General features: G+C 40.6%; 1 protein-coding gene across 2 annotated transcripts in view; it reads right to left on the reverse strand.

Moving 5' to 3' along the window:
- The window catches only part of LOC128702902 (endoplasmic reticulum-Golgi intermediate compartment protein 2), a 286,545-nt gene that overhangs the window by 91,148 nt on the left and 182,780 nt on the right, over window positions 1-12,617 (reverse strand). For both annotated transcript variants that reach the window (XM_070102635.1, XM_070102636.1), the window contains exon 6: window positions 11,555-11,713. In XM_070102635.1, coding sequence (XP_069958736.1) covers window positions 11,555-11,713 — 159 coding nt within the window. The remainder of the gene's footprint in view (window positions 1-11,554; window positions 11,714-12,617) is intronic.

Genomic DNA, 12,617 nt, shown 5'->3' on the forward strand with positions numbered 1-12,617 from the left:
CGCATCCACGCATAAAATCGGTACATTTCATATTATCACAGCGTTTTTAGTGATTATACCTGCAAAATAAGTCACCATGGGCCCCAAGAAAGCTTCTAGTGCCAACCGTGCAGTAAAAAAGGTGAAAATTACTATGGAAATGAAAGAGATAATTGCTAAGTACAAAAGTGGAGTGCGTGTCTTAGAGCTGGCCAGGTTGTATACCAAACCCCAATCAACCATCGCTACTATTGTGACCAACAAAACGGCAATCAATGAAGCTGTTCTTGCAAAAGGTGCAAGTTTGTTTTCGAAACAGAGATCGCAAGTACTCGAAGATGTTGAGTGACTGTTACTGGTGTGGATAAATGAAAAACAGATAGCAGGAGATACCATCTCTTAAGCGATCATATATAAAAAGTTTGGAAAATACGTACTATTGTACCATGGTCAGCTGCTGCTGCACCACGGTCAGCTGCTGCTGCACCACCGTCAGCTGTTGCTGCACCATGGTCAGCTGCTGCTGCACCACGGTCAGCTGCTGCTGCACCACGGTCAGCTGCTGCTGCACCACAGTCGTCTGTTGCTGAACCAATGTCAGCTGCTGCTGCACCCTGGTCAGCTGCTGCTGCACCACCATCAGCTGCTGCTGCTGCTGCACCACAGTCAGCTGCTGCTGCATCACCATCAGCTCCTGCAACACCACGGTCAGCTGCTGCTGCACCACAGTCGTCTGTTGCTGAACCAATGTCAGCTGCTGCTGCACCCTGGTCAGCTGCTGCTGCACCACCATCAGCTGCTGCTGCTGCTGCACCACAGTCAGCTGCTGCTGCATCACCATCAGCTCCTGCAACACCACGGTCAGCTGCTGCTGCACCACAGTCAGCTGTTGCTGAACCATGGTCAGCTGCTGCTGCACCACAGTCAACTGCTGCTGCACCACAGTCAACTGCTCCTGCACCACCATCAGCTGTTTCTGACCAACATGACTCGTCCTGAACCTGTCCATCCAGCCCTGCCGTCATTGTTTACAAGCCAGGGTGGCCAGTTGCATGCATACATTCGATACATTTTGTATTATTCCTTTGCTTATAGTGCTTGTAACTGCTAAATAAGCCACCATGGGCCCAAAGAAAGCTTCTAGTGCCAACCCTGTGGTAAAAAGGGTGAGAAATATGTACTATCGTACCACAATCAGCTGCTGCTGCACCACCGTCAGCTGTTGCTGCACCACAGACAGCTGTTGCTACACCACGGTCAGCTGTTGCTGCACCAGTCAGCTGTTGCTGAACCATGGTCAGCTGCTGTTGCACCACGGTCAGCTGCAGCTGCACCACGGTCAGCTGCTGCTGCACCACGGTCAGCTGTTGCTACACCACCGTCAGCTGTTGCTGCACCACAGTCAGCTGTTGCTGCACCAGTCAGCTGTTGCTGAACCACAGTGAGCTGCTGTTGCACCACAGTCAGCTGCTGCTACACCACCATCATCTGTTGCTGCACCATGGTCAGCTGTTGCTGCACCAGAGTGAGCTGCTGTTGCACCACGGTCAGCTGCTGCTACACCACCGTCATCTGTTGCTGCACTACAGTCAGCTGTTGCTGCACTACAGTGAGCTGCTGCTGCACCACAGTCAGCTGCTGCTACACCACCGTCATCTGTTGCTGCACCACGATCAGCTGCTGCTGCAACAAAGTCAGCTGTTGCTGCACCATGGTCAGCTGGTCCTAGTGGCATTAAAAGAAGAAGGGAAGTAACCCCGGAAAAGGACGTGCTACCTAAAGTCCTAATGGAAGGGGATTCCCCTTCTAAACATTAACAACTTCCACACTATCCCCTCCTCCCATCCCATCAATCATCACCAGATCTTCAATAAAGCTAAGTGTCAGTTTGTGTGTATTAAAATTTATATTTCATGCGGTAAAAAAATTTTTTTTTCATACTTTTTGGTGTCTTGCACGAATTAATTTGATTTCCATTATTTCTTATGGGGAAAATTAATTCAAATTATGATAATTTCGGCATACGATGAGCTCTCAGGAACGGATTAATATTGTAAGGTGGGGGTCCACTGTACTGTTCACTTATATGTTTCACTGTAAACACTTGTCTACACACCCCTACCCTTCCTAAAGCTTCCTTGCTCATCTGCTCTCTGTCTTACTCTTAATTCTTTCAATAATAACCCTACCATACACTTTACCAGGTATACTCAACACACTTATTCCCCTATAATTTTTACACTATCTTCTGTCCCCTTTGCCTTTATACAAAGGAACTATGCATGCTCCCTGCCAATCCCAAGGTACTTTATCCTCTTCTACATTTTTTTTTTTTTTTTTTATCACACTGGCCGATTCCCACCAAGGCAGGGTGGCCCGAAAAAGAAAAACTTTCACCATCATTCACTCCATCACTGTCTTGCCAGAAGGGTGCTTTACACTACAGTTTTTAAACTGCAACATTAACACCCCTCCTTCAGAGTGCAGGCACTGTACTTCCCATCTCCAGGACTCAAGTCCGGCCTACCGGTTTCCCTGAACCCCTTCATAAATGTTACTTTGCTCACACTCCAACAGCACGTCAAGTATTAAAAACCATTTGTCTCCATTCACTCCTATCAAACACGCTCATGCATACCTGCTGGAAGTCCAAGCCCCTCGCACACAAAACCTCCTTTACCCCCTCCCTCCAACCTTTCCTAGGCCGACCCCTACCCCGCCTTCCTTCCACTACAGACTGATACACTCTTGAAGTTATTCTGTTTCGCTCCATTCTCTCTACATGTCCGAACCACCTCAACAACCCTTCCTCAGCCCTCTGGACAACAGTTTTGGTAATCCCGCACCTCCTCCTAACTTCCAAACTACGAATTCTCTGCATTATATTCACACCACACATTGCCCTCAGACATGACATCTCCACTGCCTCCAGCCTTCTCCTCGCTGCAACATTCATCACCCATGCTTCACACCCATATAAGAGCGTTGGTAAAACTATACTCTCATACATTCCCCTCTTTGCCTCCTAGGACAAAGTTCTTTGTCTCCACAGACTCCTAAGTGCACCACTCACTCTTTTTCCCTCATCAATTCTATGATTCACCTCATCTTTCATAGACCCATCCGCTGACACGTCCACTCCCAAATATCTGAATACATTCACCTCCTCCATACTCTCTCCCTCCAATCTGATATCCAATCTTTCATCACCTAATCTTTTTGTTATCCTCATAACCTTACTCTTTCCTGTATTCACTTTCAATTTTCTTCTTTTGCACACCCTACCAAATTCATCCACCAATCTCTGCAACTTCTCTTCAGAATCTCCCAAGAGCACAGTGTCATCAGCAAAGAGCAACTGTGACAACTCCCACTTTATGTGTGATTCTTTATCTTTTAACTCCACGCCTCTTGCCAACCCCAACCTCTTACAACCCCATCTATAAATATATTAAACAGCCACGGTGACATCACACATCCTTGTCTAAGGCCTACTTTTACTGGGAAATAATTTCCCTCTTTCCTACATACTCTAACTTGAGCCTCACTATCCTCGTAAAAACTCTTCACTGCTTTCAGTAACCTACCTCCTACACCACACACCTGCAACATCTGCCACATTGCCCCCCTATCCACCCTGTCATACGCCTTTTCCAAATCCATAAATGCCACAAAGACCTCTTTAGCCTTATCTAAATACTGTTCACTTATATGTTTCACTGTAAACACCTGGTCCACACACCCCCTACCTTTCCTAAAGCCTCCTTGCTCATCTGCTATCCTATTCTCCGTCTTACTCTTAATTCTTTCAATAATAACTCTACCATACACTTTGCCAGGTATACTCAACAGACTTATCCCCCTATAATTTTTGCACTCTTCTACATATTTATTAAAAAGAAGCACTAACCACTCCAAAACTATATCCCCACCTGCTTTTAACATTTCTATCTTTATCCCATCAATCCCAGCTGCTTTACCCCCTTTCATTCTACCTACTGCCTTGCGCACTTCCCCCACACTTACAACTGGCTCTTCCTCACTCTTACAAGATGTTATTATTCCTTTCCCTATATACAAAATCACAACTTCCTTACCTTCATCAATATTTAACAATTTCTCAAGATGTTCCCTCCATCTTCCCGATACCTCTAATTCTCCATTTAATGACTTTCCTCTCCTATTTTTAACTATCAAATCCATTTGTTCCCAAGGCTTTCTCAAATTATTGATCTTGCTCCAAAACTTTTTCTTATTTTCAACAAAATTTGTTCATAACATCTCACTCACTCTCTTTGCTCTATTTTTACATTCCTTCACCACTCTCTTAACCTCCCTTTTTCTCTCCATATCCTCCTCCCTCCTTCATATACACATGTACTTCTAAAAAAATTTCTGGGACATATACAGTAGGGCCCTGCTTTACGGTGTTCCACTAATACGGTCATTTCAAATTATGACCAAAACTCGCTATACGGCTCCCCCACCTGACTTTCTAATACAGTCACCGAGCCCCACCTGGTTTGTTTACATTCTCTGTGAGATCCGTAAGCACTAAGTCTCTCCATTATGTCTGGAAACTCCAAAATTTCAAGTGTTTTTAAAAGTTATTTCATATTTTATATATACTCTGATAATTATACTTATGTATACCTGTACCTAAATAAACTTACATACTGTGCTGGCATGCAGGTACACATTAAGATCAGTAAAAGTGTCTTATATCTCGAGACATCATATTAGTAATGATAATAATAATCACCAAGTCTCATTTACATGTCGTATATTCCGTTAATATACACATTTTCATTAATCTATCTATATTTTTTCAAAATTATATAATAAACACGATGCAAAACATATAAAGATGATAAATACACCCCACAGTAGAATAAATAAACATAAATATGAGAAACGGTAGCCAGACGACTTGCACAAATGACGCCATATTAGAAATGATAATAATAATCACCAAGTCTCATTAAATGTCGTATATTACGTTAATATACACATTTTCATTAATCCATCCATGATATTTTTTTCAAAATTATATAATAAACTCGATACATAACATATAAAGATGATAAATACACCCCACACTAGAATAAATAAACATAAATAAGAGATGCTGTAGCCAGATAACTTGTACAAGTGATGGCAAGAATACCATTTTCTCTAGTCTAACATAAGAGAAAATGTGTTACTGGGGGTAACTGCAGAAAATTATTCTTTTCGTATGTATGTAAGTTTATTCAGGTATACATAAATACAATTACACAGATTATCATACATAACAGCATATGTGTAGAGAACCTAGGATAACCCAAAAAAGTCAGAGTGACTTATTTCCATTGCCTTCACTCACAGTGTCATTTCTTCTAAAATTGGTGTTACATGAGAATGGGAGTGTTCTTCTTTATTTATTCTACCGTATCAATGTAGAGACAACTTGTACACAATGTAACTTGTACACAAACCAGACGTGTACACTTTGTTTACAAAACTTATGTTTGCCTGGTTTGTTTACATAACTCTGCGCCTGCCCTCCCTCATGTACCCATTCTCTCTCTCTCATTTATTCATTTTATCTCGTTTACTCACCCCTGACCCTACATTAAGACTACAAATATTTTAAGGTAAGTAATGAGTGAACTGTATATGCATTTTATTGCTCTAGGATGCTTAAATATCATAGAATAGTATGTGTGGGTGGAATGGCCTGGTATGGTAGCCTGGCTGACTACCATACATACCACACTTGATTTCTTATAATAAATACTATTCATCTCACCCTAGATTAAGACTGCAAATATTTTAAGGTAAGTAATGAGTAAACTGTATATGCATTTTATTGCTCTGGGATGCTTAACCCTTTGACTGTTTTCGACGTATAAATACGTCTTACGAGCCAATGTTTCTGACGTATATATACTCAATAATTCTAGTGGCTTCAAATCAAGCGGGAGAAAGCTGGTAGGCCCACATGTGAGAGAATGGGTCTGTGTGGTCAGTGTGCACCACATAAAAAAAATCCTGCAGCACACATTGCGTAATGACAAAAAAAAAACTCTGATCATTTTTTGGGAATAAAACGCCGATTTTGAAGTGTATTTTCGTATAGGATTTATCGTTGTATTTGCTTTTTCATGGTCTTAGGTGATAAAATGGAAAACATATTACAGAAATAGAGATGATTTTCATTACTTTGACAATGAAAACGACCTTGAAACTGAGCTCAAAGTAGCGGAAATGTTCGACTTTTACCAATGTTCAGGAGTAAATAAATCACACCACACGTCCAATACACGTCAACTGGGGAGTCTAATATTCTTTCACTAGTGCACTGATATTATTTATACCATTTTTACAGTAATGCAGTAGTTTGCATAACAGTAAATTTTGTATTTTTTTGTATGAATAAAAAATCAAAATAGAAAGCAATAATAATATAAGAGGGGCCTAGAGATGTGACTAATGAACAGAGCATATGTTATTTTAGTACCACGAATGTCTACCTTGTTTATTCTGGACCCTATTTTGAAATTGGCATCTTTTTTAGTTTGTGTGAAATTGGCCAAATTGCCAATTTCTGACCACCATATTGGGTAGTCCAAATAAGTAAATGGGAGGTTTCTTGTACTCAGGTGATAGATAAAATGGAGTTCTAAAGAAATAGCTATGAGTTTGGTCAACTGGAACAATGGAATTGGCTGAAAATAGGGCTCAAAGTCGGCGAAATCGCCGATACGCATATGCCGCCGAGACCGCTAACTTCGCGGGAGCATAATTCCACGAGTTTTCGACCAAATTTCGAACTTTTGGTGTCATTACCATCGGGAAAAGATTCTCTATCATTTCATAAGAAAAAATAATTTTTTTTTTCAAAAATTGAGTGACATAGAATGACAGTTTCAGAGAGGGGCCTGAAACAGTCAAAGGGTTAAATGTAACAGAATATTATGTTTAGGTGGGGTGGCCTGGTATGGTAGCCCGGCTGACTACCATACATACCACACTTGATTTCTTACAATAAATACTACTACTTGACTCACCCTATATTAAGACTATAAATATTATAAGGTAAGTAATGAGTGCACTATGTGTGTATTGTACTTTGTTATTGTTTTCTGATGCCTAGTTCTATTGCTAACTTAATATATGTTAGTGTAAACTTGTTATCTAGTATTTGTATGCATTTATAAGGGGGATAAAAAGGATGTTCCACTTTACGGCTATTTCCGCTTTACGGCGGTAGCCTGAAACCTAACCTGCCGTATAAGTGGGGCCCTACTGTAAATAATTTATATATATTTCTAGACAATAGTATGTGAGCAAGGCAGATGAACATGTTCACCTGTCAGTGTGCTTGTTACTGTGTGATTACTATTTCCGTACCTAATACTGGTGTCAGAACAAAGATTGGCTATAAAGTCACAAGAATTACTATAAATTGTAATTATCAGAACATAAAAATAATGTAAATTAAAAAAATAACAAGGAAAAAAGGTATTGTGGCAACATTTCTGAAAGCGGCAGGGCTTCATGTTGCCATCAGGTGAGTGTCCAGCGCCAACTTTGCGGCCTTATATCTCAGTAAGTACTGACCCTAAAAATTTTTTGGGGACTTATTACACAAAGAAAATTGCCGCCTTTATTAAAAAAAAAAATTCAAAATATTTGGAGTGCTAGCAGTGAAAACGTAGATCAACGTTTGGACAGTTTATAGGTTAAGAAAGGTGTTGGATTAAAATATAACAAATTAAATACAAACATTGGAATTGTCACCTTTGTCTCTGCTGATGACACTTTATTTAAGGAAACTTTGAAGAGAAGTTGCAAAGGTTGGTGGAAGAAATTGGGCATGTTAGACAGGGGTGAGCGGAGGCAAATAGTTTTTATGAATTTACAGTGGACCTGTTGGTGGATGGGTTAATAAAGGATAAAGTGAACTATAGAATAATTGAAAAAAAAAAAAGTGGGTGGAGCTTTGAGGCATCTGTGGAAAAAAGTTATCTTTCTTTCTTTTAATGCACTGACCGTATCCCATTGAGGCAGGGTGGTCTCAGAAGAAAAACAAAAGTTTCTCTTTTTAAATTTAGTAATATATACAGGAGAAGAGGTTACTAGCCCCATGCTCCCGGCATTTCAGTTGCCTCTTATGACATGCATGGCTTATGGAGGAAGAATTCTGTTCCACTTTCCAATGGAGATAAGAGGAAATTAATAAGAACAAGAACTAGTAAGAAAATAGAAGAAAACACAAAAGGGTGTATATATACATGTATGCTTGTACTTGCATGTGTAAAGTGACCTAAATGTAAGTAGAAGCAGCAAGACATACTTGAAACCTTGCATGTTTATGAGACAGAAAAAAGACACCAGCAATCCAACCATCATGTAAAACAATTACAGGCTTCTGTTTCACACTCACTTGGCAGTAGTACCTCCCTGGGCGGTTGCTGTCTAGCAACCTACTACCTAGGAAAAAGTTATCTATTGAGTCAAAAAAGGGGAATGTACCAGAGTACAGTGGTACCAACACTGTTAAGTGGATGTAAAGCATTTGTGTTAAATGAGGGCAATGTGTGGTGTGCATTATGCAGAGACTTCAGAATATGGAGATTATGTGCAAGGTTACTAGAAGTATGGTTCAGAGAACTGATGAAGGGTTGCTGAGGCAATTCGGGCATTTAGAGAGGGAGCAAAATAGGATGATTTGTCATGGAAGCGTGTGTGTGCGGGCACACATCCATAACATGGTAGCTGTCTGGCATAAGGTTGTTATACAAGCATAGATGGTGGTTAAATGTGGGAAAGATCTGATTTTTTTTTATTTAAAATTACATTCTGCAGATGTTCTTTATGCAGGGGATGATCATATATATACAAACACACACACATACAAATACAAACACACACACATACAAATACAAACACACACACATACAAATACAAACACACACACACAGTCATAAATATACATACAACAAGCCCTTGATATAATGATATATTAGAATTGTTAAAAAATAATAAAAAAGTGCACTAATGCACTCTACAGCTAATACAGTACTGAACACAATTTACAGATATACTGCAATAAAGAATTCTGCTTATAATTTAAAAGTCTACTACAGTGGACCCCCGCATAATGTTGGCATCACATAGCATTAAATCCGCATAGCGATACATTGTATCTCTAAAATTTTGCCTCTCATAGCACTAAAAAATTCGCTCAACGCGATTCGTCTGAGACGCGTCCATGCGGCCTGAGCCAGCCTCACTTGTTCTGCCAGTGGCATTGTTTAAACGCCAGCCTCCGAGTTAACATTCAAGCATACAATCAGAACATTTCGTATTATTACAGCTTTTTTATAGTGATTTCACCTGAAAAATAAGTGACCATGGGCCCCAAGAAAGCTTCTAGTACCAACCCTACAGGAAAAAGGGTGAGAATTACTATGGACATGAAGAAAGAGATCATTGCTAAGTATGAAAGTGGAGTGCGTGTCTCCGAGCTGGCCAGGTTGTACAGTAAACCTCAATCAACCATCGCTACTATTGTGTCCAAGAGAACGGCAATCAAGGAAGCTGTTCTTGCCAAAGGTTTAACTGTGCTTTTGAAACAGAGATCGCAAGTTATAGAAGATGTTGAGAGACTGTTATTGGTGTGGATAAACAAAAAACAGATAACAGGCGATAGCATCTCTCAAGCGATCATAAGTGAAAAGGCTAGGAAGTTGCACGAGGATTTAATTAGAAAAATGCCTGCAACTAGTTGTGATGCGAGTGAATTTAAGGCCAGCAAAGGTTGGTTTGAGAGATTTAAGAGGCGTAGTGGCATACATAGTGTGATAAGGCATGGTGAGGCTGCCAGTTCGGACCACAAAGCAGCTGAAAAATATGTGCAGGAATTCAAGGAGTACATAGACAGTGAAGGACTGAAACCTGAACAAGTGTTTAATTGTGACAAAACAGGCCTGTTTTGGAAGAAAATGCCAAGCAGGACCTACATTACTCAGGAGGAAAAGGCACTCCCAGGACATAAGCCTATGAAAGACAGGCTTACTCTTCTCATGTGTGCCAATGCTAGTGGTGATTGCAAAGTGAAGCCTTTATTAGTGTATCACTCTGAAACTCCCAGAGAGTTCAGGCAAAAGAATATTCTCAAGGCTAATTTGTGTGTGCTGTGGAGGGCAAACAATAAGGCATGGGTCACTAGGGACTTTTTCTATGACTGGTTACACCAAGCATTTGCCCCCACTGTGAAAAATTACCTAACTGAAAAGAAATTAGACCTTAAGTGCCTCCTGGTGTTAGACAATGCCCCTGGTCATCCTACAGATTTGGCAGAGTGACTTTGAGGGGACATGAGCTTCATTAAGGTCAAGTTTTTGCCTCCTAATACCACTCCTCTCCTGCAGCCCATGGACCAGCAGGTTATTGCAAACTTCAAAAAACTGTACACAAAAGCTCTGTTTGAAAAATGCTTTGTAGTGACCTCAGAAACTCAATTGACTCTAAGAGAGTTTTGGAGAGAGCACTTTAATATCCTCAATTGTGTAAACCTTATAGGTAAGGCTTGGGAGGAAGTGACTAAGAGGACCTTGAACTCTGCTTGGAAGAAACTGTGGCCAGAATGTGTAGACCAAAGGGATTTTGAAGGAATTGAGGCTAACCTTGAGAATCCTATGCCAGTTGAGGAATCAATTGTGGCATTGGGGAAGTCCTTGGGGTTGGAGGTTAGTGGGGAGGATGTGGAAGAGTTGGTGGAGGAGGACAATGAAGAACTAACCACTGATGAGCTGCTAGATCAACTTCAACAGCAAGAGGCCACACCTGAGGAAATTGCTTCGGAGGAGGGGAGAGAGAAATTGAAGAAGTTGCCTACTTCAAAGATAAAGGAAATCTGTGCAAAGTGGCTTGAAGTGCAAACCTTTATGGATGAAAATCACCCTCAGACAGCTATTGCAAGCCGTACTGGTGACTATTACAGTGACACTGTTGTGAAACACTTTAGGAAAGTCATAAAGGAACGAGAGGTACAGGCCACTATGGACAGATATGTTGTGCAACAGAAGTCCAGTGACTCTCAAGCTGGTCCTAGTGGCATTAAAAGAAGAAGGGAAGCAACCCCGGAAAAGGACTTGACACCTCAAGTCCTAATGGAAGGGGATTCCCCTTCTAAACACTAAAACCATCCAGTCTCCTCTCCTCCCATCCCATCAGTCATCACCACATCTTCAATAAAGGTAAGTGTCATGTAACTGTGCATGTTTTCTTAAGTTTGTGTGTATTAAAATTAATATTTCATGTGGTAAAATTTTTTTTTTTCATACTTTTGGGTGTCTTGCACGGATTAATTTGATTTCCATTATTTCTTATGGGGAAAATTAATTCACATAACGATAATTTCGCATAACATTGAGCTCTCAGGAACGGATTAATAGCGTTATGCGGGGGTCCACTGTATATTGAGGGTTTAATGTACATTTGCACACACATTTACATGAATACACACACACACACACACATACATATAAACACAACTGAGAATATCTTATAAAGAAAAACATACTCTTGGTAGCAAGTTGTTCATCGCCCTCCAGTGGATGTACAATGCCAGGTGCCGGGTCACCGAAGGACAGTTTATTGATACGGTGGGTAAAATTATAGTCCTTATCATCCATAAATACAGCCAAATGAGCATGACCTCTTGGCAGTGGTATGGTTTTACCTGTGTAAAGTAAACCAATATTATTTTAATACAAGGCTATCTCATTAGATAATGATGAAAAAATTGTCTGAAAATTGCCACAAAATTTATTAAAATAGTAATATGGGTGAGTAAAGAAAATTAAATAAAAATATCAGCAAAACATTGGTCTAACTGGCAAATAGGAAGGAAATGCCCAATTAACCTTGTAATAATACACAAATAACCCGCACATAGAAGAAAGGAGCTTACGACGATGTTTCGGTCCGACTTGGACCATTTACAAAGTCACACTAATGAGAAGTAGAGCAGGCTTTCTGACTCATGTACCTACATCCTCTCATTTCCAACCCTCTTGATCACATCAAGAGAACTTTCAACAAGAAACTAAGGACTCTCTCCGACCTCTGTCCTCCTGACTTCGACCTTGTTCAACGGTTTCATGTTATCTGCCCCTCTCTTCCCTATTTCTATGGCCTTCCCAAAACTCATAAACCTGATATTCCTCTATGTCCTATCATATCCTCTAGAGGTTCTGTCTCTTATTCTCTTGCTTCTTGGCTGGCCAAAGCCCTCACTCCCTTTCTTGGTACTTTCTCTCCTGCCCACCTCCGTCACTCTCAAGACTTCACTGAACAGGTTTCCTCTCTCCCGACCTGTAAGATGCTTAGTCTTGACGTTGAGTCCTTCTTCACCAATGTCCCTCTTGATGATGTCCTTGATTTTCTTAGAGAGAAGGCCCATGAAGGGTTTCTTCATCTCTCTATACCTACTGATGTCTGTCTTGATCTTATCTGCCTCTGTGTGGACTCTAATTCCTTTTCCTTCCAAAGAAAATATTATTCTCAAACCTTCGGTGTCGCTATGGGCTCTCCTCTCTCTCCTGTCCTTGCTAATCTTTACATGGAATACTTCGAGACTGTTC

Source organism: Cherax quadricarinatus, chromosome 82 (genome assembly GCF_038502225.1).
Source record: "Cherax quadricarinatus isolate ZL_2023a chromosome 82, ASM3850222v1, whole genome shotgun sequence".
Lineage (NCBI taxonomy): Eukaryota > Metazoa > Arthropoda > Malacostraca > Decapoda > Parastacidae > Cherax > Cherax quadricarinatus.